The 25,260-nt window shown below is 46.8% G+C and overlaps 4 protein-coding genes and 1 long non-coding RNA gene across 7 annotated transcripts in view; 2 read left to right on the top strand and 3 right to left on the bottom strand.

Moving 5' to 3' along the window:
- Positions 1-4,275, bottom strand: part of HnRNP-K (Heterogeneous nuclear ribonucleoprotein K) — a 110,476-nt gene extending 106,201 nt beyond the window's left edge. The window contains exon 1 of the mRNA XM_025305284.1: positions 4,152-4,275. The gene's annotated coding sequence lies outside the window, so the exon portion shown is untranslated. The remainder of the gene's footprint in view (positions 1-4,151) is intronic.
- Positions 4,276-7,578: 3,303 nt separating this feature from the next.
- On the bottom strand, positions 7,579-11,462 carry LOC105184318 (histone-lysine N-methyltransferase SETMAR-like). 2 transcript variants are annotated; one of them, XM_011143031.3, is made up of 3 exons: positions 11,061-11,462; positions 9,304-10,844; positions 7,579-8,992 (listed from the first exon to the last, which is right to left on the bottom strand). In XM_011143031.3, exon 2 carries the CDS (start codon positions 10,638-10,640, stop codon positions 9,618-9,620), a length of 1,023 nt encoding a protein of 340 aa, XP_011141333.1. In that variant the 5' UTR covers positions 10,641-10,844; positions 11,061-11,462; the 3' UTR covers positions 7,579-8,992; positions 9,304-9,617. The 2 variants fall into 2 exon arrangements, with proteins under 2 accessions (XP_011141333.1, XP_019697524.1); XM_019841965.2 differs by having other exon boundaries at positions 11,272-11,462.
- Positions 11,463-12,831: 1,369 nt separating this feature from the next.
- Positions 12,832-17,059, bottom strand: LOC105184321 (uncharacterized). Of its 2 annotated transcripts, XM_011143033.3 has the most exons (4): positions 16,859-17,058; positions 13,628-13,834; positions 13,234-13,535; positions 12,832-13,140 (listed from the first exon to the last, which is right to left on the bottom strand). In XM_011143033.3, the coding sequence occupies exons 1-3, from the start codon at positions 16,951-16,953 to the stop codon at positions 13,271-13,273; spliced, it is 567 nt and encodes a 188-aa protein (XP_011141335.2). In that variant the 5' UTR covers positions 16,954-17,058; the 3' UTR covers positions 12,832-13,140; positions 13,234-13,270. The 2 variants fall into 2 exon arrangements, with proteins under 2 accessions (XP_011141335.2, XP_011141334.2); XM_011143032.3 differs by having other exon boundaries at positions 12,832-13,535; positions 16,859-17,059.
- A 322-nt stretch (positions 17,060-17,381) lies between these two features.
- Positions 17,382-22,187, top strand: LOC105184322 (uncharacterized). Its single transcript, XR_003113908.1, has 10 exons — positions 17,382-17,741; positions 17,822-17,933; positions 18,010-18,572; positions 18,688-18,885; positions 18,988-19,082; positions 19,208-19,308; positions 19,381-19,664; positions 19,854-20,983; positions 21,227-21,866; positions 21,938-22,187. It is a non-coding gene; the product is annotated as an uncharacterized LOC105184322 (long non-coding RNA).
- A 3-nt stretch (positions 22,188-22,190) lies between these two features.
- Positions 22,191-25,212, top strand: LOC105184324 (pupal cuticle protein 20). The gene is made up of 7 exons (XM_019841962.2): positions 22,191-22,283; positions 22,700-22,873; positions 22,977-23,251; positions 23,651-23,930; positions 24,221-24,370; positions 24,562-24,798; positions 24,924-25,212. Exons 3-7 carry the CDS (start codon positions 23,027-23,029, stop codon positions 25,013-25,015), a joined length of 984 nt encoding a protein of 327 aa, XP_019697521.1. The 5' UTR covers positions 22,191-22,283; positions 22,700-22,873; positions 22,977-23,026; the 3' UTR covers positions 25,016-25,212.
- The last annotated feature ends 48 nt before the right edge of the window (positions 25,213-25,260 follow it).

The following is a 25,260-nucleotide window of genomic DNA, read 5'->3' as shown; positions in this document are numbered from 1 at the left end:
CCTGCCGTCCGAATACGGATATACCTGTCTTTCTCTCCTTCTCCCCCCTCCCCTCTTTTGCTACCTTGAAAAGGGAAAACAAATTCAACCTACAAAGAGGCTACAATAAAACGAAACCTTGAACCGTAACGATTCACAAAGAAGAGGCACCGCCACCGCCGGCCCGCCTCCTTCGCCGCCGCCGTCATCGTCGTCGGCGTTGTTTTCCACCCGGTACTTAGCGGAAACAACAAAGTGCGTGTCTCAGGCACGCGTGCTCGCGTGCCGAGCGCGGGCGAGCGAGTGAGCAAGAGAGAATATGAGAGTGAGAGAGAGAGAGAGAGAGAGAGAGAGAGAAACAGGGAGACAAAGAGAGAAAGAGAAAGAGAGAGAGAGAGAGAAACAGGGAGACAAAGAGAGAAAGAGAAAGAGAGAGAGAGAGAGCCGGGGGGGGGGGGAGAAAAAGAGAGAGAAAACGCGCGGCGTGTCGTATGTGCGTGTGAATCCGCACGGCAGCGCGCGTGTGCCGCGGCGACGTTAATGTTTGCAATCACAAGTTGGAAAGTTTTGTGATGGCAACCGCACCGTCGGCCAGTTACCCTGGTAACGCTTTGTTGTGCCATTGTGTCAAGCGGTGGGGCAAGGGACCGACCCGGGGGAGGGGAGGGGAGGGGGCGAGTAGTCGGCAGAAATCCACCCCCGCCGCCGTTCAGGCGAACCACCACCGTCCTCTCCCGCCCTCGCCACCGAGAAATTGGATGAAACGGCTGAGCTATCCCCCTCGCCTGTCCTTCCCGCTGAACCCTTAACCCCTCGATTGCTACTCGGGGACGAACTAACCCGGCTTGACCTAGCCCAAACTAAGCCTTCCCCTCTGCACCCTCCGTCGCGATGATGAATAAGGGGCTCGCGTTTCCTCTGGACCTGCACCGTCGAGTTCTGTTTCCGCTGGCACCTCATTTACGTGATTACCGAATTACGAATACCGCTGTTGAGAGAGGGAGAGGGGAGGCCACCGAATTATGTTGATACTCTTGATTGTATGCGGTATAAATAAATGGCGAGCAAACTACACGCGGCGCTATCACTATCTCTCTCTCTCTCTCCCTTTCTCTCTCTCTCTCTCTCTCTCTCTCTCTCTCTCTCTCTCTCTCTCTCTCTCTCTCTCTCTCTCTCTCTCTCTCACGCTGAAATTAGCGAGTGCTCTTTCCAAACGGTATTTTACTCCAAGGCGCGGCATTTCGTCCATTTTATGCGCGAATGGTATTGCATATCTCGCGCGAATTAATGAGGAATTATCGGGACTTTGGGAAATCCGTCTCGGCATCGGACCCCGATTACACCTGGAGCTTCCAACGATCGCGCGGACACGAACGGTGAGAATCGATCGTCGAAAGTTCGCACGCGGTGGCTCGGCTACGAAATGAGGCCGGGCAAATTTTGTTTTCGAACGAGTCTACGCCGCGTCATCATGACGCGCGCGCGCTAGCTCGGCTCTGGATTAATGCAGCGCAATTATCTATTGCCTGCTCTCGCGAGAGAGCTCGCGATAACCGCGAGATACAAACGAAGAGCGAGCGGCGAAGCAGCGCTCGCTGAGAGGAATCGTCGTGCCTCAACGATTGCTCGCGAGATAAAAATGTCTTCCAGATCGAGTTATTAATAGATTTGTTACTCGCGGGGAATTTCAGTCGTTCACGCGTAATTTAATATCAGCCGGCGCATGACACATACACGCGCATGTAAGGCATCTGTTCTTCAAACGTCCGCACGCGCACAGAGTAATGCGTTACTAATTATAAGCATGTTACCAAGCGTGTTATGTCCCGGGACGAAATGTTCGGATGGTCTCCTCGACCGCCGCCGCCGCAAAACTCCGCGATTTCAAGCTTTACCTTTATTTATTTAATATGAAAGAACTGCCGCGCACATCTCGCGCCTTCTAGAGACGCGACTTTTACGGAACGAATCGTAGAATGCATCTGACGTCGGTTCTATTTCTTTTCCTCCCCGAGTCCGAGGCAATTCCGCCGTATTTCGGAAACTGAAATAATCTCAAAGCATTGATCGCGCGCGGCGCGGCGCGGCGCGGCGGTAGCGGATATACCACGCTCGTAAAAATGTATTCGATACAAGTTTATTGACAGAGCAACACGAACGCCCTGTTTGGACGCACCAGAAAAAGCCACATATTTCTTCATCTGGCCGAAGGTATTGCTCTGGGGAATGAAAGATCGGTATTGAGTCGACGTGCCGGGCGATTCGTTACGCTTGCTCGCATCGGCGAAAATATAAAATCATTCTCGTTAGCGGGGAAAAACGTTAATCCGCGGCACATTAACGACGTAGCCAATTTATATGTGGATATTTTCATCCGTTGCGGGAAAGAGGATTTATCGTCGCTCGAAATGCCCGCCTTCGCGGCGTATCGCTACGCGCGTTTCGCTACGCGCAAAATTATCAAGAATGTCTCAGAATTAATCGCGCCGTGCTTGCGAGAATGTCCGTCATTTATTGTAATTTTTCAATTGTCAACATTGCAATACCGTGAGACTGAGTTTTCACCGAGAATTCTACTCGAACTCGTATTTGATCGGAAATCGGCTAAACATGTAACCTTGTCACTAACCTCATTTAGAAACTCTCCAAAGTTAATCTTCAGTATCACAATATTTTCGTACCAGAAATATCGACTTTCGCACACGTTTCTAAAACGTGTTATCAAACGATTGTACTTTCAGAACATTCACGCGCACGAAACAATAGGTCTGTTCTTTTCCTCTGCACCGCTGCATTAGTGCAATAAGTTCGAGTGAGACAAGTACATATTTGTCTCACTTTAACTTACTGCACCAGTGCAGTGGTGCAGAAAAAAAGAACAGACCAAATATAAGCAGTTACAAATGGTATTAACCTTAAATGTGGCAGTCTCTGTTCAAGAACGCGCGACCGATTCAGAGATTTGTTTGTCTTACACGAAGGTCGCGCACGGTACTTGCTCTCTCTCTCTCTCTCTCTCTCTCTCTCTCTCTCTCTCTCTCTCTCTCTCTCTCTCTCTCTCTCTCGCTCTCACTTACCTCGCGAAATTGGAGAATCGAACGTCAACATGTAGCGCTAAATGTACGACCAGGAATGTACGCTGTCAAACCGACAGCAGGCTTAGAACGTGTCTCATAATCACGAAATGGAACGCGCGTCATACATAGCGCTTATCGCGCTCGCAAGATAACGCCCGTGTAGATATCGAACTCTCCTTCACCTCTTTGCAGCGGGTAAACAATGTGTGTGTGTGTGTCACACTGCGGTGTGTGTCATAACGGCCGCCTGTTCAAACGACGATGCTGCTACGCAAACGTGTATATGTATATACTGACGTATACGCGAAAATGATAAGTTGAATAAAAAGGAATCATGAAGGGAAATTCGTTCGAAAAATATATCGAACATCGACCGTCGTAAAAATATCGCTTACACAATTATTCGGACACATAGCACGAGAGAGTGCGACTCTATCGGCCGTGTCGACGTGTTCGTTCGATTCTGACGTGCACGGTTCGACATTGCCGCGCAGTGTCGCAGCGTGCTCGCCGATTCACCGTGAAACCCGGCAAAAATGCGGACAAAAATGCAGGAGCTCACGATTCGCAGAGATTATTCACCTGCCGTTACCGCTACCGTCGCTGCGCAGGCGGTCAATTCTCGACCATCATCGCGAGCCGAGCTCGTTGCCGTGTACGCCAATGCTCGTGTGGCGGCACCGCGCGCTTCTGGAGCGACGCGTTGTCGCGAGCCTAACCTCCAAAACGCTGGCGCGTTCGTGTCTCGTAGTCGCGTCGTCGATACGCCTAGAGATTCGTCGCGTGGAAAAATCAGAAAAATTCACGAATCGTCGAGTTACCGAGACCGGCAAATGGCCCGACGCCGATCGAACGAGGCCACGCGAGGGAGGGACGGACGCGACGCGCGACGAGGGTAGGACGCTTCGGCGGTCGACGCTCGGCAGAATTAACTCCTCGAAAGAAAAGAAATAAAAATCGAACGCGTCCCTTCGAAGCGACGCGCCTCTCAACGCGTGACGTTTCGTCGCGACGTTCACCACGCGCGGTCGTTCGCGTTCCTCTGTGCGCGCGAACGACGTGCGAGTGTACGATAAAAGATAATTGTCTACTCACTCGTAGCTGGCGATCCGCCGATCCAGAAAATTCGGTGAACCCCGGACAAATTCTCACGCACAAACACGAAACTTCAGCAGGCAATCACGTCGCAATGGCGATCCGCGGGCACCGCGCCGCTGCGTCGCAAGCGCCGATCGACAGCTACCGCCATCTCGCGGTCGTCGTGGCGAAACACGAGCGAACCGCGACGTGTCATTGGCGCAGCTCAGCCAATCGCGAGGTTGACGTTGGTTTACGCGGGAAACGCTTTGCCGCAGCGGCCGCCATATTGTTGGATACGCTTTGAATCGAAACAGTCGCTTTCAAACTAGAGCTGATGATTTGGACCGGGTAATGAATTACTCGGGTGGGTACCCGAGTACTCGCTCACTATCTGAAATATGTTGAAAATACCCGGGTACTCGCTCGTATTACCCGTACTTTTATTTTTCGTGTTTGTTTAAATTATCTGCCTACTTCATGTCAAACTTCTGACAGTCTCGATGACATACGTTAATTTAATATCGTAATCAGATGTAACCTGTATTTAATTACGGCGTTTGCTACTAATTATGTCGCGTCCAAAAAGTTGGGTATGGAAATATGCTGTACCGTCAGAAGATAGAAAATACAGGCGAAATGTAAAGTATGTGGTTACTCACTCTGAATTACGGAGGATTTACATCGATAAACATTTAAAATTGAAACACAAATTAACTTTGCCAACTTCTACCGATGACAGGTGAATAAAAAGATTATATTGATTAAATTATATTAATAAATTAGTAATATATGCTATGCTGTGAAATACTCTTTCGGTCTCGAAAAATGATGAAGATAATAACGATGTTTTAAAATATTCGTAACGTCGATTTCGCGATTGTATCGTTGAATTGTTGAATTTATTTTCTATTATTTTTCGAAAATTTTAATTTAACATTTTGATATTTTTTTTTCCATCAGTGTTGAAGTCGAATCGTGTGATGAAGTTAATGACATGTCAAATAATGTATCACTGGCATCTACATCAAGTCCTTCAACTTCTACATATATAAAATAGAACGGAAGAAGAGACGTATCACGGAAGAAACTACACAATGTTCCGCTGTAAGGAAAGAGCATATATCCGAAGCTCTAGCGCAAATGACAGCTATGTGTCTTTCATTTGCACGTAGCGATGGATTTATAAAATTTATGAAAGTCTTAGAGCCAAATTATGAAATTCCTTATCCACAAGTGATTCGTTCACATCTAGATCTGGCTTATGATAAGATTAAAGAAAAGATCGTGACATATATTAATGCCGCGTCTTCTGCAGTTGCTATCACTACAGATGAATGGTCATCTAGAGCACAAGACTCATATTTACCTACAACAGTTCATTTCATTAATTCCGAGTGGATTTTATACATTTTATACATATTTTACATTGACCACATTAAGTTTAGACGACCGACCTACAGCTGCCAATTTAGCTGCAGCTTTGGAAGTGATACGAGGAGAATGGGAACTGAAATCTGTACATGTTGTAGTTCATGATAAAGCAAGTTCTATTAAAGCTGCTATGCGACTACTGACTGATGTTGAGCATAGCGTCAATTGCTATGCACATATATTGCAGTTATGCGTAAAAGATGTATTAAATAGTATTCCGGAATGTCACACCGTATGCAACAAAGCAAGTAAAATTGTCAGTCACTTTAAACACTCTAATATTGCAACCAATGCTCTGGAAAAGAAGCAGGTTCAACTTGATATAAAACAAGAACGGTTAATTCAAAGTTGCCCTACGCGATGGGATTCAGTATATATGATGTGCGACTCATTATATCAAAACCGCAGTGCTGTGTGTGCAGTATTGGCAGACAGAGCTTACACTACCTCTACTACTGCGATTAATTTAGAAATCCTCGAAAATATCTGGACATTGATGGAAGAAATGATCATTTTATTACAACCCCTGCAAACTGCAACTAAAATCTTTTGTAGCGAAACTAAAGTTATATTATCAGCTGTTCGTACAATCATAAGAAGTCTTGATGAATAATTACTTCTGCAAAGTGGTTAGTGATAGTAATTTTATTGCTGAATTTAAAGAAAATATTACGACGCACTTTAATATGGCAGCTACAGATGACTTTGTTAGTCCAGAACAATTAGCTTCTTTTCTCGATCCAAGATATAAAGATCTTCGATCAGAAATAGATACGGAAGCAAATAAAATTAAAATCTATGTACAACAAAAAATTATCAATGTCTCTTCTAACATTACGCAAACTGAAACACATGAAACCGAAATAGAAACGGATTTAGACTTTATTTTTGCAATTCCAAAAAGATCTACAGATAACCTTTCTCAATATCAAATGTACTTAGCTGAAGCACAAATTTCTCATAATCCATTAGATCCATTAAAATGGTGGAAAGCACATGAAAACTTGTATCCTACGATTGCCGCATTAGCAAAAATTTATTTGGCAATACCAGCATCCTCAGCCAGTTCGGAAAGGGTTTTCTCAACCGCAGGGAACATAGTTACTGCAAAACAAAATTGTTTATCTACCGAAAATGTAAATCTGTTAATATTTCTAAACGAGAATAAATCATTATTTTAATTTTTATTCTGCACAAAATCTTACATTCTATATAAAGTTTAAATATAAAAATCAAATGTATACACACATACGCACATACTACACACATAAATATACATACATACATTTACATACATACATACATACATACATTTATTATTATTACGTTTTCAAAGCTGTCAACACAATTATCTTATAGATAATACGGATATCTTATAGATAACATGGATATTCAAGTAATATAGATGATGCGAGTAATACGGATAATATGAGTAATATGGATAATACGGGTAATACCCAGATACCCGGCTACCCGAGTATTTCCCATGAATTTCGAATAGTGAAAGGGTACCCGGGTATTATCAGCTCTATTTTAAACATGGATCGTGAGGAACTCTATGAGAATCTCGGCGAGTTTGTTGAACGACGAGCGGAAAATAATCGATTTCATGATTCTTTATTGCTGCTCTTTCAAATTTCCTTGTAGAATAAAACAATCGAAGAAACTAATGATTCATACAGCAGCAACATCTAGCAAGAGCGGTACGATGAACTTTGAGAGCATCGATCTCGCTAGCGAATTTAATCGGATGGAGCGAAGCGTTAATTATTACAAGTCAAAATTGAAAAGCTGTCGCGACAAGTCGCGAAAACGTTAAGATGGAGAAGATGCGACAGTAGCAGCAGTATCGGTACAAAGCGCTGTTCGAGTTGAACAACACGCGGAATGGAAGAGCAGATTCTGCGGGAGCGTCTGGAGAAAATGCATTTGAATCATGAGACGTGCGTGGAGAAGACAGGCGGTTGCGAAAATCTCTACGAGAGTATTCACGCGATAGTCAACGATGTTGTGACAATGCAGTTGACAATGCAGAAACATGTTGATGCAGGAACCGATACAATTGGGAAAAAACGTCGACGATAACGACAGAAAACTCGCCTAGGTGAGAGCCATGATCACGGAACAAAAAATAATCCCAACGTTCACATTACTGTATTCGTAATGAGTCATTGACGAGACATCATTTGCGTATAAACCAACTTCTTTCTTATTTAGAAAAAGAACGCAACTTTTCTACAAGAATTGACGAAAAAGCCTGAGGACGTCGCGTTCATCCCGGAAGATGCACGAAAACGAATAAATGTTCTTCTGGAACACATGAAGACAGACGAAAGAATACTATATATAACAATTTGTATTAAAAAAAGAATTTATATCTGAATTAAAGAATTTGTATTTTAATTTATATTTGTAATTCAGCTTGATTTAACTTAACTTATTTAACGTAACTTAATGTAATCCTACATAGCGATATAACGAAATATATAAACAAGCAGATTTCTCCGTATAATTCTTTTCCGTATAAATCTTTTCCGTATAATTATATTCGACAAAAGTGTTTGATTTCAATAAAAATGTTTTTCCATCTATACATTATGTCCTCGAGACCGTGCACGAGGTCATTCGCTATCAATTCCTCTTAAGTAAGTCGCCAATTGCTCGCAAATTTTCTCCAACTGTTGTAAAATAACGGGCGCGTGTTCCAAAACTGTGCGACATTGTTGTTCACCATGCATATCCTCGATCTTCTCTCCGCGATGGCTTTCATCAGCATTTCATTTTTCCTCTCCATCTGGTTCACCCGCTTCTCCAGCTCTTCAGTCGCTTTCTTGATTGTGCATATGTTGAACGATCTCAAGTGCAACGCCACGTTTCCCAGTGGTCGCTTGCAACGGAAAGTCGACTGGGATCAAGGAGACCAAGGAGGTTCGCCCAGATAACGACGATTAACGAGTAACCGTCTTGTAAATTCATCCTTTATATAGAGGGTCACATTTTATACTACCATTTCCTCTATCCATAGATCTCCGTCAGATCTAATCTTGAAGAGTGTGTTTCTTGAAAATGGGGTCAGTTTCCATATTAATGCCATTATCTTCTATTCGTTAGGTGTTAAAAAAGTATCATGAACATGACGAAAGTTGGTGAACAGACATGGTGAAAGTTGGACTCAATCTATACGGACAGCGATCAAATTCGCTTTCATTCTTACAGAGTTCTATAGCAGTGGTTGTTATTATTTCTTTATCACAGAGGTCTAAGAAATTCGGCTTGTACTTCTGACTGCTCTAAATACGCCATCCACTTATTTTTCCTTGCTAAAGGAAAATCATCAAACTTCCAATTTTTTTCCACATATAGGCCACAACACTCCTAGGGGTCACTGTCCCTTTTCGCATGATATATATCAGATTTACATCTGCCTGAAAAACAGTGACAGAGAATATAAAAAACACATCAAAATGTTAAAACAAATATTTAACACGTTCCATGTGGTGACCTGAAGAAACTCCCCCATGCTCTTTGATAGGGCACAACTCACTAGTTTTCTGCAAAATTATGTTGCTCCAGTACCAAAATCAGCAAGAAAATCAGTGAGAAGTTTTGAGTCATGGGTTAATCTAGCTATGTGTTAATGGAAGTATTTGGAAAAGAACCAAGTACTTATCCATGGAACATGTTAAAAATTACGATATTGGAAAAAATTATTAAATTAAAGGTCAGAAAAACTTACAAGTTTCTTTAATAGATTACTGTTCTTATTCTGCGAATTTAATATCTCCAACCTCTTTTCACGCCCTTCTTCCTCCTTTTCATACACCTTTGCTAGCATCTTTTGCTTCATTACTAGCATCTCTTTTTCTACCTCCTCTCCATTACTCCATTACTCGCAACTTCTTGTTGAACACCTGTTCCTATCTCCATTAACTTTTTGATAGTAATATCTGTTTACATATCCATCTTAGATTTTAATATTAATTGTCTAAAAAATATTGAGCCTTTGGAGGTCAAGATTGAGAATACATTTATTGTTATTTGAAAATAACATTATGAAGTTACATATGCACCATTTTGTTCAATGACCTTCTGCCATTTTTTCGGCAACACCATAATCCCGGTGTTATAGTACTGCCTTGATTTTTTGTTAAAAAGTTTTACCACATGATCTTCACAGGCCTCTTTTGAAGGTAACGTAACACCTTTCAAGGAGTACGTCAGAAAACGAAACAGATGATAGTCTGACGGTGCCAAGTCCGGGCTATACGGTGGATGCATTAAAACCTCCCAGCCAAGTTCTCTCAATTTCTGACGGGTCGTTAAAGATGTATGCGATCCGGTGTTGTCAGGCTGCAGGTGGTATACGACACCCTTGCTGTTGACCAGTTCCGGCCGTTTCTTTTGAATTACTAGGTGCAATCGCGCTAATTGTTGACAGTACAGGTCCGAGTTTATCGTTTCGCCTGGCGGCAGCAGCTCGTAATGCACGATGCCCTTACAATCCCACCAAACACACAGCATAATCTTCCTGGGCTTTGTCACAAACCGTGGAGCTTCTCCTTGCTTCGAACGCGATTTTTTTTGCACATAGTCATAGTAGGTTATCCACTTTTCATCACTCGTGATCAACCGGTCCAGAAATGGCTCGATTTCGTTGCGTTTCAGTAGAGATTCGCAGATAGAAATTCGATCGAGTAAATTATTTCTAGTCAGATTATGTGGCACCCAAACATTGAGCTTTTTTTTGTAGCCAGCTTTCTCCAAATTGATTAACACTGTTCGGTGATTGATTTTTAGGGCCTTGCCGATGTCATAACTGCTTATATGCCGGTCTTGCTTCACTTTTGCCAGAATATCATTCGCTTTTTTTGTTCTTGGTCGCCCACTGCGAGGAGCATCTCGGACATTGAAATTTCCCTTACGAAAACGAATGAACCATCTTGTGACTGTTGCTTTTGATATGCAATCCTGCCCATAAACAGCACAAATTTCTGTATGGGCCTCCGTAGGAGTTACGCCTTTGTCGAAATAAAATTGTAAAGTATAACGCAGTTTTGTGGTAATTTTACTCATCTTCACGACGCAATATTTTACATCTGATTATAAGAATTCCAACACTTTTTGTACGTCTACTAGCTTCAACTGTCAGCTGTCAAATGACCTGCTTAGGCCTGACCTGCTGCGACTCATATACCCTGAGATTTGGGACACTAACGCTATTTCGTGCACAAAAGGCTCAATATTTTTTAGACAACCTGATACATTCACTATCAATTTCTGGAAAAAAAAGAATTACCTATCAGTATTTATGTTAAAAGCATTAAAAATGTGAAAATAGTTCAACATTAACTTCGTAGACCTTTGTTATGCTAAGTGACTCTAACGTTCAACCTTCTAACCATAGCAGAGAAGAGGCCAGTTATTTATTTATTTAACTCCAGAAAAGTTCTAGGCATACACAGCCAACTACAAGAACCCCAATAAATAACCTACTTTAGAGTTGAGCTTGTTTCAGGGACGAACACGGCGCGTGTCAGTAGGACGCTCGGCAGAATTAACTCCTCGAAAGAAAAGAAATAAAAACTGAACGTGTCCTTTCGAAGTGACGCGCCTCTCAACGTGTGATGTTTCGTCGCGACATTCACCACGCTCTGTGCGCGCGATCGACGTGCGAGTATACGATAAAAGATAATTGTCTATTCACTCGTAGCTGGCGATCCGCCGATACAGAGAATTTGGTGAATCCCGGACAAATTCTCACGCACAAACACGAAACCTCTTCTTCTTCTTCTTCTTCTTCTAAATTATGACCTGGAGAGTTAACTCCTTTGGCCAAAGTCTCGCACGAAACCTCAACAGTAGACATGGCTACGTTTAGAAAAATAAAGGCTGCGTTCAGAAAACACAACGGTTACACAACGGTTGAGTAATTCGTTAACGTTATTGGTCTGAATGTAAGGATCTAACAGTAAGAACCAATAGTTACTAGCGCTCAGTGAGCGTTTTGTTTTCTGAACGCAACCAAAATGATCAATGAGCGCTTAGTGATTCTCGCTCCTGATTGGTTATATACTTCTGGGTCTACGAAGAATCTAAAAGAATGCTCCAGTCACAGATAATAATCACTCGCTCAAGCGCTCGCTGATCACTTTGGCTGCGTTCCGAAATTCCCTGCCAATACTGAAAATCTATACTATACGTGACACAAACTATGTATTTTCAGTAGTGGCAGTGAATTTCGGAACGCAGCCAATCACGTCGCAATGACGATCCGCGCGAGCAGCACGCCGTTGCGTCGCATGCGCTGATCGACAGCTGCCGCCATCTCGCGGTCGTCGTGGCGAAACAGCAAGGAGCGAGCCGCAACGTGTCATCGGCGCAGCTCAGCCAATCGCGAAGTTGGCGTTGATTTACGCGGGAAACGCTTTGCCGCAGCGGCCGCCATATTGTTGGATGCACTTTGAATCGGAACGGTCGCTTTCAAACATGGATCGTGAGAAACTCTATGAGAATCTCGGCGAGTTTGTTGAACGACGAGCGGAAAATAATCGATTTCATGATTCTTTATTGCTACTCTTTCAAATTTCCTTGTAGAATAAAACAATCGAAGAAACTAATGATTCATACAGCAGCAACATCTAGCAAGAGCGGTACGATGAACTTTGAGAGCATCGATCTCGCTAGCGAATTTAATCGGATGGAGCGAAGCGTTAATTATTACAAGTCAAAATTGAAAAGCTGTCGCGACAAGTCGCGAAAACGTGAAGATGGAGAAGATGCGACGTGCAGCAGTATCGGTACAAAGCGCTGTTCGAGTTTGAACAACACGCGGAATGGAAGAGCAGATTCTGCGGGAGCGTCTGGAGAAAATGCATTTGACTCATGAGTGCGTGGAGAAGACAGGCGGTTGCGAAAATCTCTACGAGAATATTCGCGCGATAGTCAACGATGTTGCGACAATGCAGAGAAACATGTTGATGCAGGAGCCGATACAATTGAGAAAAAACGTCGACGATAACGACAGAAAACTCGCCTAGGTGAAAGCCATGATCACGGAACAAAAAGTAATCCCAACGTTTGCATCATTTGCGTATAAACCAACGTCTTTGTTATTTAGGAAAAGAACGCAACTTTGTTAGAAGAATTGACGAAAAAGTCTGAGGAGTGAGGACGCCGCGTTCATCCCGGAAGACACACGAAAGCGAATAAACACTCTTGAGACACTTGAAGACAGAGGGAAGGAGCAACATAACTACGAACGATATAATACAATAATAAAGAATTTGTATAATTAAACTTAAAGTAACTTAACTTAATACAATTCAACATAGCGATATGTAACGATATAAATGTACAAGCAGAAATCTTTTGCGTGTAATTCTAACCTCGCTAGCGAACTTGATCAGATGGAGCGAAGTGTTAATTATTACAAGTCAAAATTGATAAGCTGTTGCGTGCGACAAGTACGGAAACGTGAAGATGGAGATTTGCCGACGTGCAGCGTCGGTATCGGTACAAAGCGCTGTTCGAGTTGAACAACACGCGAATGGAAGAGCAGATTCTGCGGGAGCGTCTGGAGAAAATACATTTGAGTCATGAGACGCGAGTGACTACTCGACAAAAGTGTCTAATTTCAACAAAAATGTGCGTTTTATCATATATGTACATTATGTCCTCGGGACCGTGCTCGAAGTCATTCGCTATCAATTCTCATTTGCTCTCAAGCAAGTCGTCAATTGCTCATATGTTTTCTCCAACCGTTGTAAAATAACGGGCGCATAATCCAAGATTTTCGCCACGTTGTTGTTCGCCGTGCGTATCCTCAATCTACTGTCCGCGATAGTCTTTATCAGGGTGTCATTTTCCCTCTCCACCTCGTTCAGCCGCTCCTCCAGTTCTTCTGTCGCTTTCTTGATTGTATGTACGTCGAGGGATCTCAAGTGCAACGCCACGTCTCCCGGTGGACGCCTACAACGAAACGTCAACTCGAATCAAAAAGATCAAGGAGATTCACCCAGCGAATGATGATTCTCCGTTAACGAGTGAACGAATCAACTAACCACGCGTTCTCGTCAGCAGACGTCATGCTGTCTTCCGACAGTTTAGCGGCCTTAATGAAAGCATCTTGCAGAGCGCCCTTGTCCAGCATAGCCTCCAGGTCGCCGTTCATGCCGCGGTACAGCTCCTGCACCATGGCTTGGTGCAGCTTCTTTGCGGTCTTGGATTTGAGGGTCGTGAGAGAGAGTATCTCGACGAACTCGTCCTCGCTGGAACGAAAGATACGATCGGGAGAGAACTTATTGTTACGCGAGCGGAATAAATCAGAGCTCCGGCGTCGCTGTGCCGAATTAATGACTTGCTCGAGCTTTATTAGCGTTGCCAACAACGCTTTATTTAACAAACGATACCCCCCTCCCGCCCCCCTGACCGTTTCCTAAAGTTGTAACGCGTATCGCAGCGTGCGCGGGGTATAATATAATACAACAAACTGCTGCGTGCCAGGCGTGGCTCAAATTATCGGCTTTATCTCGTTTCAGAGAATGGAAGCTTATCGACTTAAACAATACGCGCGCGATACCTGCGTGTGCGTGTAAGAATGATACGCGTCCTTACTCCGGCCGGCTCCTACGCACGCCGCGACCGGATGCACATTCCCCCGTGTATGATGCATAGTTGGTGCGTGCGGCCGACTATCGCCGGAGGATCGAATTTTTCTTTGTCCCGGCGCCAGACAAAGAGCCGGCGGCCGGTTCGATCACAAGAGACGGCTCGTTCGAACGGCTCTAATCGACCCCGTTCGTCGCGTTACATTAAGCATACAATGGTAAGATCCGATTTTCTCTCACGAGAGCTTCCAACGTCTATCCTGACACAATATTCGCCCTATCGCTCTCCCCCCCCCTCCGCTATCTCTCTCTCTCTGTGATTGTGATACGAGCGCGCCGCTACTTACTCATTATACCTGCCTGCACTCACCTAAAATCTCTTGGCTCTCCCCGCGAGTCGCGTATCGCGCCAAGCGGAAGTGGTAGTAGGCGTCGTTTCCTGTGTATACTCAATCAGGCCGGGACTGGTGCAATTTGATATCAGTGCTACATATTTGCATTAGTCCAGACCTAACTAAGCATACTTCCGCTTCTGATAGCCCGGCGATTTGTCCCGGTTGCGTGTCCGCGGGGACCGCGCCGATAACTTGCCGCATTTCCGACACGTGCGCAGAATCCAATTAATTCTCTCAAGTGCTGAGACAAACGTTCGTAACGTTTATGAATCGAGTAACAATCGAAGTATCAGATTGATTCTCAGCGTGATCCTCTCTCGCAGGAGACACATCAAAATCTGTCGTGTATCTCCATTCGAAAAGTGCCTCGTGTTCGCATCGACATCTCCTCGGCGTTTGTGGGAAAAAATCTTTCAGAATCAATTCGACGCATTTGAGATGATTCCACTGTGTGGATAAAACTGCGATACTTAATTTCTAACGTCCTCGGCCGAGGACGTGGATCGCCCCAGAGCCCGGCTTTCAACTTCACTTCTCGCACGGAACGCTGACGACGCCGATGAGCATTCTCGATCCTTACCGACGCACGACTGGCGAGAGAATGAACCTTGTGCCGCGGGAACACGCACGCACGCACGCACGCACGCATGCACGCACGCACGCACGATTCACGCGACACGCACCGAGTGACCGACCAGCGCACGGTATGCGTGGATCCTTTGTTTCCTCGAATGCTTCGTGGAATTCTTCGAAGGTCAACCGGTGGTCCGTCGAGGGCTTTCTCGTAGAGGTCTCTCTCTAAGGAGACCTTCTCGGAAGAAGGCAGACCTGTCGCCGCCGAACGGGATCCCGATTAAGCGGCGGATTAACCGCCACCCGGGAGCTCAGATCGAGCGGGGACGATACGTGCGGCCACGTGAGCGAGCCTGAGGGAATTAACATGCGAACCACGGAGGCCAATGACATCGAGTAACACCGAGTTGTGCCGTCGTCGTGCGTCGGGTCATCGACGACACCGGGAGATCCCTTCCTCTTCCCGTTCGGGACCGGCTGCGTTGGCTCGCAGCGTCGATAAACCACGAATCGATAGTCTCCCGTGAAAGAAAGAAGAGGACGATATTAGCCCGGTCGTGTTAGCGGTACGATACACGATGACCCTTCGTGGATCGATTAGCTTAATCTCTAACTGGAGCAACGCGAATACGAGAAATCCGGACAAGTGGCCTAGGGTGATAATATAAATACATAAGTAATGAAAATAATATCTTTTTCGAGTTCAGAGTGATCCCGCAGAGTTTTTCCAAGTCGCAACCGAGGACATACGATCTCGTCTCATCCGTCTTTTATTCTCCAAACTTGTTTACGTCGCGACAAAACTTGGCTTCGATGGATCTTCTCATTTTCGCGGGCATCAGGTCTGCAATGTGCCGGTTGCGTGATACATTCTTGACTTTCGACCTGTCAATTTCCAAATTCGCCGGCGACGGCAAGGAGACCGGGAACAGTTGAAAATCCTGACATCTGCAAAAGCAGATGTCCTTGAAACCCGAGAATACACTCTCGACCGCACGGCATACTTGACACACTTAACAGTCGTATTATTATTATTATTATTAGCCGAGCATGTTTGAGCATGGAAATCGCGTAATTTCGTTGCTCCAGCAGACGCCGAGAGAGTAGAGGGATCTCGAGAACCTGGGGTACGATCAGGAGCGAGAAAAGTGATCTCCGGCGCGGGAGACGAGTTTGACGATAGAGCGAAAGAGAAAGACGGAGAAATGGTGGAGTCGCGCTGACAGGTGAAAGATAAATTATTGCGAGAGACCCCTCTCACTCGGCAACATGCTGGAGGAACGCCTCGAGCGATAATCCGCATAATAGAAACTATAACTTTCCCTTTGTGTTCCGCGCATGATTAACTCACCGCGCGTGAAGTCGTGGCGGCGACCGAGAAAAAGAGAGAGGGCGGCGACGGGAGGGGGGGGGGCGAGCGATGGAGGAAGGGTCCGCGATGATGTGCAAGTCGCGGGATTCCAACATGATTACGGCGCGAGACTAGACAGCCCGAAGAGGTTCCACATTCCTCTTGATACGGTTATCCACTTGATACGGAAGACTCGCAGACTCGCGCACTCGACTTCCCGCGCAGGCTAAGACTACACAACACGCGCCGTGACGAGGAGACGAGTGAGACGAGCGAGAGAGAGAGAGAGAGAGGGAGAGAGAAAGAGGTTAAGCGCGCGCGCGCGAAATCGAAAGGAGCTGTGCGCGCCTTTCCGCCGTTGCTCACCTCACGGACTCGGCGATGCTCCTCAGACTGTGGGAGATTGCGATCCGGAACAGCTGCGCGTTATTCGAACACCCGGCCTGCTCGTCATCCGCCATCGTCCCCGACGATCGCTCGCACAACACGCTCGCACGATGCGTCAACGATGCCGCGCAATATGGCACAGTAACGGTTTTCGCGCGAACGACACCGGCGAACCTACCGTCGGGATCGCTCGACGAGCGGGGATTTGAATCGCACCGAAGCGTGTGGTTGGCTACGCGCGAGTTCCGTGCGCGGCGCATAGATGGCGCTCGGAGCGCGATGCGTCGAGCGCTGCCGCGGAGGACGGAGGCGTTTGGAGGCCTTTGATTTTTGTCTAACCTAACCTGCTCGCAATGAGACGAGCCTAACGAATTCGTTAATTACAATTCGCCGATGAATGGGAATTATCGGGTGGTGTGTGTTTAACACGAGATTGCCAATATTACAAAGAGATCGAGAGAGGAGAATGAAATGATTATTCGCGTGTGTGAAACTGATAAGTAGAATATTTGTATTTCCGATAAGATAGAATATTTGAATACCGCGATGCTGCTCGGTAATTTTGTCGGAGATGCGGAAACGGAAAAAAATATTGCTAACACTCGCTCGCGTCGTTGAATCTTCTTTGCCCTTTGTACTTTTGCTCTCCGGATCGATCGGCGATCGTAACCGGTTTGATCGATCGACGAGGTCCCCGTAACGAACTATTTGCCGATAATTACGGCGAAAGTTTAGCATTACTTGATGGCGGGGTATCGAGTCGAATGGTTAATTAGCCTCCGTGGTTACGGCATCGGTACAATGATAATTGCTGTGTGTCGCTACAGGCGCGCGATTAATCGCGTGACTGCTTCTTTCTACGGTATTATCCGAGGAATTTGTAGCTGTCGTACACGCGTCGCACTTGAAACGCCATTTCTAATCGACGCTTTTGCCTTCTAGGGAAAAGGGTCTCTCACTTCGTCGCATTTTTATCAAGAACCTTTCGCAATCGCGATAATTGCTCGACTAATGGACACAAGGTCACGCCGCGCGAACGGGCGGACAATGCTAAGTGAGAATCAAACGGATTACACCGCACACCGCGATGACTGATATGTACACATCAATTGATAAATCGCATCCGGCAGGTAACGATCTTCCAATCGATTCTGATGTACGCGAATTGCGTCACATCGAGTAAACGCGAACATCGCCGCCGTCGCCGTCGCCGTCGCCGCCGCCGCCGCCGCATCGTTCCTCATGTCGACTTTTACGAGTGTCTCGCCACGGAGAAACTAGAAGCGCCGCTAGTCGCCGTCGCCGAAAGTCAGCGAAAGGTTTCACCCTCCGCGCGGAATTTCGATCGGCTAATCGGCGGATTCTGCTCGCCGATCACGCCAGGCGCTTCCTCTTATATCCTGCGCGATGCTCAAGGCAAGCAAGTCAGCTCCGTCAGCCGTCAGCCGGGTGCGAATCTAAGACTTGGAATCGGATCGTCCTTCACCGACGTCGGCATCCTCGGGACGAGGCGGGCGCGATCGTCGTGATCGAGCTGCTCCTGTTTATAGCGGCGGCGATAATGGCGGCTGCACCCTTCCGAGAAGGAACCGCATAGTGCACTTACATGCGCTTCCCAAAGGTCATCATCGACGACGACGACACGATGACGACGACGATGACGATGAAGAGGAACCGTACCTCGTATATAGTAGTAATCCGAGATACGCGCGATTTCGAGAGCACGTTGCGACGTCGCGACGCGCCTTCGTTATATTATGCAACCGGCAACTCAGCTGGCAGCCTGAACTATATTTTCTTTTGCTCAGCTCACCTCTCGGAAGACTCAAGCTACCGAGCCGGAGCACCCATTCACTCTCGGCTTGTCAGCCGGGGAGAGCATCGTTGGTGTAACCGTGAAGATCGCGATAAAACATCGCGACGGCTATCGCTGATAGACCGTGAGCCAGCCGTCTTCACCCCAATCAACGGAACAACGGAACGATCGCGCAACGCAGAATCCCGCGGTCTGAAATTTCGAGAAGCACCATCGAATTTCGATGCGGAATAAATATGTGTATAATAGAAAAGATATACATATATTAAAAATATGTTTCTCTTCGTTTTAGGAGGCACAGATAGGAAACTACAACAAAATAATATTACTATATTCAGAGTTTATACTCTGGCAAAATAGGAAATCATGCGAGGGCGAAGGAAAGATGTGAGCAGATTCATCAAAATTCGCTTTTCGATCGTAATCTTTTCATCATTTTCTCATCATTTCGACGTTATCATGATTTTCCGTTTTGCCTGGATAGCACATGTCCAGTTCTACGTCTGTTGTAGAATACAACGTCAAACGAAGAATTGAAGCGATATCTGACGAGTCTGAAACAACCTGTACCATTGATTCCCGCGAGAAACATTCATCATGTTACCCATAGAAAGTACATATCGACAGAGATGATCGTGGGAAGATACACTCGCCGGCAATAAAATAATGCTGTTCCATTTTGCAGCAGTCCGAGCGAGGAGAGATATGAAAATGAAGTAACAGACACGGAATGGACAATATCCATTAATGACGGCGGAATGCGGTTCTAGCGCAAGTCGTAACGGAAATCGACGAGCTATTCCAATTATGCGTGCCGCGAAAACAGCACGTCGTGACGTTCAATCGCGATGATGTAACACGGTGGTCTCGTGTATTTTCCGCTTATTCGCAACGCGATCGAAGCGAGCACAAATTGGCGAGTAATTAAGTTTAGCGTCTCATGCACGCGAAGAAATTGATTCTCACCAGGTAATCAGACGCGTACGTGTCCTAAGTTATTAGCGAGTATATTTCTCTCTCTCTCTCTCTCTCTCTCTCTGTCTGTCTCTATCTATCTCTATCTCTCTCTCTTGCTCGATGGCGTTAGAAAATTAGATTAAATCTGAATTTCTCTGCTTAGAAAATAAGCTGTAATGTTAATCGGTATAATGTTAACAGGCGAATCACTCATCGAACGATGACAGCAGCATTTTCGTTCCTTCAGATACGAGGTACAAGCACTCAATCCGAATCCTTCAGTTAACAACGCAATTAAGAGGCACGATCGACTGCGCGGCGATTGTATCGTTACGCCGCCGAAACGGAGCGCAACAAGACAAAAATGATCGCGATCGCCTCTCGCGAGAGCGCCTGCTCCTCTCAACCCCGCGCGAGGCGTAGAAATCTCCGATCCGCTCTTCTTCCTTTCTTCCATTTTTTGCTGCGTCGCCGAGTTGCGTCAAGACCGCGACACGTAAGAGCTGCCGAGAGACCGCAGCTTTTTTTTCCCGCCATCGACCTCCGACGCAGGCTATTCTTTCGAAATAGTGCGATCGCGTGCACGAGGTCGTAAGAAGGAGAGCGGAGGGAGAGGCACACGCTTCTGGTTCTGCACAATCTCTTTATTACATGTCGCTCTTCAATAACGACCCTCGACACACTTCCGCGATACGTTGTCGAAGAGCGATCGAGTTCGCGCGCCGCCGTCGGACGGAGCAGCGATCATGGCTAATTTGCGCAAGCTATTAGCAAAATGAATCGAGGCTGCAAACATATTTTCCTCTTTCAGATTTCGGCAACAGAGATATGAGATAATAATAGTCTGCCGAATCTGGGAATCTGCTCACCTTCAAAGGACGGCGCCACCGATAAGATCTGACTCTGAAATCGTCCGACTGTAAGCGACCGGCGATTAATCGCGAAGGACGCCGGGGCTAGTCGCTCGCCGCCTGCCTTCCAATTATTGCGGGACGCTCATGGAATTCGATACACCTCGGGTCCTCAAGCCCAAACTAGTTCGAGGAGTTCTCGCGCTGGTGAACCTCACCTCTGGCATAACACGAGCAGCCGAGGTAGATGAGCGCGCGGATAGCGTGCTGAAAGGGCTGGGTCTGCCCGAGGAATATCGGTGACTCGATTCTCTTAGAAAGCGCCGACGGAGTGGGGCTTGCGATGTCCCGATACGGTTGCCGTATCCTATTATCGAACTCGTAGCTCACGATCGGCATGATTTTTCCGCAGCCGCACCCCTGCATCCAATCTGACACTTGTGCGGAATATAGCCGTTCAACCTCGGGAATCGGGCCACTGTATGTGCTGACGAACGTTACGTTGGAATTTCTCTCTCTCTCTCTCTCTCTCTCTCTCTCTCTCTCTCTCTCTCTCTCTCTCTCTCTCTCTCCCTCTCCCTCTCCCCCCTCCCTCCCTCTCGCTCTTTCTCAAGGATTTCCAAGTGATTCAATCCGAATCCGTGAAGATCCGAATCGCTTCGAAAACACTCGAGACTCCCTTTTGCGTCTTGAGCCAATCGCTAATTATGCCAAGTGTTTCAGGCTCATCGCGCTTCCCTCCACATACATACGGCGCACCGAATTCGCCGCACCGAAAGTCGCACCGATGTAACAGCAGAACATCATAGATCTTAGATCTCTAAATATGGACCCGAAGATTCGACCGCTCTGATCGAGAATCGAGGCGCGTGTACGTCGCCACCAGGTCTTTCTCTCCGTCCAAGTGAACGCGTTGCCTATTGGGATGCGCGATCATCTCGACGAGGCGTTTACGTGCTGAAGCGCGAGTACGGTGACCCAAAGGTGGATCGTTAACCGAGGCGAGTTACGTGCCGATCGGCAATACCTGACGATACCTCAAGTGCGCCTCGGTGGCCGTGCACTCTTCATGGAACTGCTTATGACGCTAAATTATACGCACAAATCGCAAGCGCTTTGTAAATGTGTAACGCTCTTTCGTCGGGGATCGTAAACGCGAGTCTTGTACTCGTCCTTACGATGAGCGCCAACCTATGATTCCTCTGATTACTCTCTCACAACTTACAGTCTTATGTAACCGTCGGATCCGCGAGTAACCGGATCCAATTCTTAGCCTGGCGCCATTCCCGAACTCCGATCGTATAATTATCCGAATATTATTCAGACGGCTAGCGAGTAAAAATCCGCATGAGCTCTTGACAAGGTAATAGCTCTCGCAGTTAATAACTCTCGTCGTAATCGAGCGAAGATGATAAAGCTTGTTGGTCTTTACAGGCTGTGGAACACGTGGTCAACGGCGGCGGGTTTAGGGCCGCGTTACGTGCGAGAAATTATCCCAGGTGCACCCGCGCTCTCCGACCTAGCGCACGCACACGATCATCGGCATGCACGCGCTTCAAGCAGCTCCGACGCGCTCCGGAGATGCTCAACGCACAACGATTGCACAACGAGCCCGCTCGATTGCGGAGCGCGCGTTGCTCTCCATAAGCCGTCGCCGCCGCCGCCGCCGCCGCCGCCGCCGCCGCCGCCGTCGCGGGCGACAACGACGACGACGGCGATGGTGATGATGATGCTGCGGCGTCCCCGCAGCGAACGGCTATAATTCCCGTCAAAAGAGCCGGTATAATTACAAGGGAGAACGCGCGTCGAGATGCATGCCATCGGCGCGTCATCGGCTCGACTGCTTTTCTGTGCTTTCTCACTGCTTCCCTATCTCTGTTTATTGAGACGCATCGGGAACGGATCGAATGGATCTTTGTAGCGATTTCGAGAACGTGCAAATCTCAATAGTCAAACCATCTGTGTGTGTGTGTGTGTGTGTGTGTGTGTGTGTGTGTGTGAGAACCTGCTTTTGCGTATCTCAGTTTGCAAAGTGATAAATTATTTTGGATCATTGAATATCACAGCGAGAGTCGCTGTATGAAACGGCCGAGAATATAAAATATTGCATGCAATAACCGATACAATAACCGATACAATAACCGTTTACCTTACCTCACTTTTACACTTATTTCGACCCTATCGCTTCACTTTCAGACTGACCCCATTGGCCGACCTTCAGGTCCGTTCGGAGATGCTCACCGATCTGTATCATCTAGAGTTGCGCAAACACCCTTCATCCTATGTTGCTCGATGAGGTTCGTCTTAACGGAGGGACCTCCTTCGCCACCTCCAGCCCCTCGTCGCGGTACGCTTCTTCATCCGACATCGGTATCTCTTTTTCTCTTTCTATTTTTCTCCTATCTATCTATCTATCTTTATTTGTCTCTCCCTCTATCTTACTCTCTGTCTCTCACCGCGGCTCCTTTCGCAGCGAAGAGATGGCGAATCTTCGAGGAACGCACCGGGTGATCTCTAGCCGCGATGCCATCCGCGCGCGCGGTTTCACATTGGCGGGTGGGAGGAAGACGATCCTCCGCGGGATCGGTATATAAGCATGCTGGATACGACCTGGATCCTCACAGACCAATTATCATCGTCGGTTTGGCGATACATACTCGGGTCCCACCGCAGTGCGACGAGCAACACCGCTGGGATTCGCGACCGTCGATCGACGAGCGTACGGGCAGAGCTAGCGAGATGAGACCGGTACGAGTCGCGCGCAACCCGCGGGTTTTCTAACCGTACTTCCGGATTTTCCGTCCCAAACTACCCGAATCAGCGACAGTCGGAGGGGGGTGCCCCCGGGGTTGTGTCGCGCGGACAATTTTTCGCCGGGTACCGTGGGACTTCCGTCTCGTGTGGAAACTCGTGGTGAAACGGGGCCTGAGAAAAATGAAACTTTGTTATGTTTACGCCGCTTGATTGCCCAATCGGAAGATGTTTAACAGACGTTCGCCAGCAATTATCTCATTTCGCGTCTTTTTCATTCTCGTGTCGGGAAAATGGATGCAGAGCGAGCGTCTGTTGGACAACTTTGTTTCGTCGGTACTCTGGTGCGTTTTCTCCTTTCGCTTCGGGATTTGATATATTTTGGAATTATTTCAGCAGCTCGTAATCGCGTTACTGACCATCGTCGGCACGTGCTATGCTGCACGGCTGGACAGCACCTACCTTCCGCCCGGTAGCGCCGGGAGTGCAGGCGGAACAGGATTGATTCCTCCTGCAGGACGTGGACCTCCTGGTGGTCCTGGTAGACATGGTGGTCCGGGTGGCCATCATGGTGGACCTAGTGCGCCTGGTGGTACCTATGGTGTTCCTCCTAGTGGGCCCGGTGGCCATGGTGGATTCGGCCCTGGGGGTGGCGGCGGCGGCGGCAGTTATCCAGGTGGCAAATGGGAACGGAAATGACGAAAAGAGCAAAGCTTCCTACATATATATATATATATTTTTTTTTAATATAAAAGTTCTATTAACGCATTCTACGTTTTATATAATATTTATTATTACACAATTATATTTTCATTTTATTTCTATATTATGTCTAAATCTGATTCTGATATCTGAATGAAATCTTCCTTCACACGCATACTCTATTATTATTTGAGATTGAAATGAGACAGTTTTCTCCCAAATTTTACGTTTATATCGCTCTTATCATTTCATTTTTCATTTCAGGTGGTGGAGCAGGTGGAGCACGAGGAGGAGGGCCCGGTCAGGAGATACCTATCATCTCTTATAGCAACGAGAACGCCGGCGACGGAAACTACCAGTTCAGCTACGAAACCGGAAATGGCATTTCTGTTCAAGAAACGGGCCACCAGCAAGGTGAGAGACTGCAATTTTCAGTTTTCAATTGAGTCACTGCTCATCAATGCATTGGCTTGTGCGCTTTCGTAAACTATGAGTGTTAAAAAAGCAAACAACTGCTAAGCAGAAGAAGCATTCGAGTGTCATGTCGTAACGCCTCGACTCGACAATACGTTGCATCCAAATAAAATGGTGCGTGTCGATTGCAGGCGAGTCCGAGTCGGTGAGCGGATCCTTCTCTTACACGGGGCCCGACGGTATGCAATACTCGATCACGTACACGGCGGACGAGCAGGGCTTCCATCCTCAAGGCGCCCACTTGCCGACACCGCCCCCGATTCCACCGGAAATCCAACGAGGCGTTGAGCTGGCGCTCGCTGCCGAAGCCAGAGGCGAGAATCAAGACGGAGGTTACACGCATGAAGGAGGTGGCTATCCTAGCGGAGGTAATCTATAGACCCTGGACGTAATCGAATATAAATCATTGTTCTTATCGTCACGATTAAGACCGAAGCGTACTTTTATTGATTTTTTACATCGCCTACTATTGATTTCGTTTTTTTCGTTACAGGAGGCGGTCGCGGTGGTCACGGAGGTGGTGGTGTTTATCAGGGACCGAGCTCGTATCAAGCAAGTTCGGCCGGCGGAGGATATCGATACTAGACTGCGAATTCGCGAAAGTCGTCGAAAGTCGTATTGAACACATACCACACACAGACGTTTTATTACGATAATCCCATTTTCGCGGACGAGCTTATGTACATAACAATACGTCATTCAAGTGCAAGTCTCTTAATTTATAGAAAATACGAGTGTATTTTTTATTTATAGAATGCCTATTCCCTCTGTCTCTCTCTCTCTCTCTCTCTCTCTCTCTCTCTCTCTCTCTCTCTCTCTCTCTCTCTCTC

Source organism: Harpegnathos saltator, unplaced genomic scaffold (assembly GCF_003227715.2).
Source record: "Harpegnathos saltator strain DR-91 unplaced genomic scaffold, Hsal_v8.6 scaffold12, whole genome shotgun sequence".
NCBI lineage: Eukaryota > Metazoa > Arthropoda > Insecta > Hymenoptera > Formicidae > Harpegnathos > Harpegnathos saltator.
The sequence above is the reverse complement of the archived record's forward strand: the minus strand, read 5'-3'. Positions and strand labels throughout refer to the sequence as shown.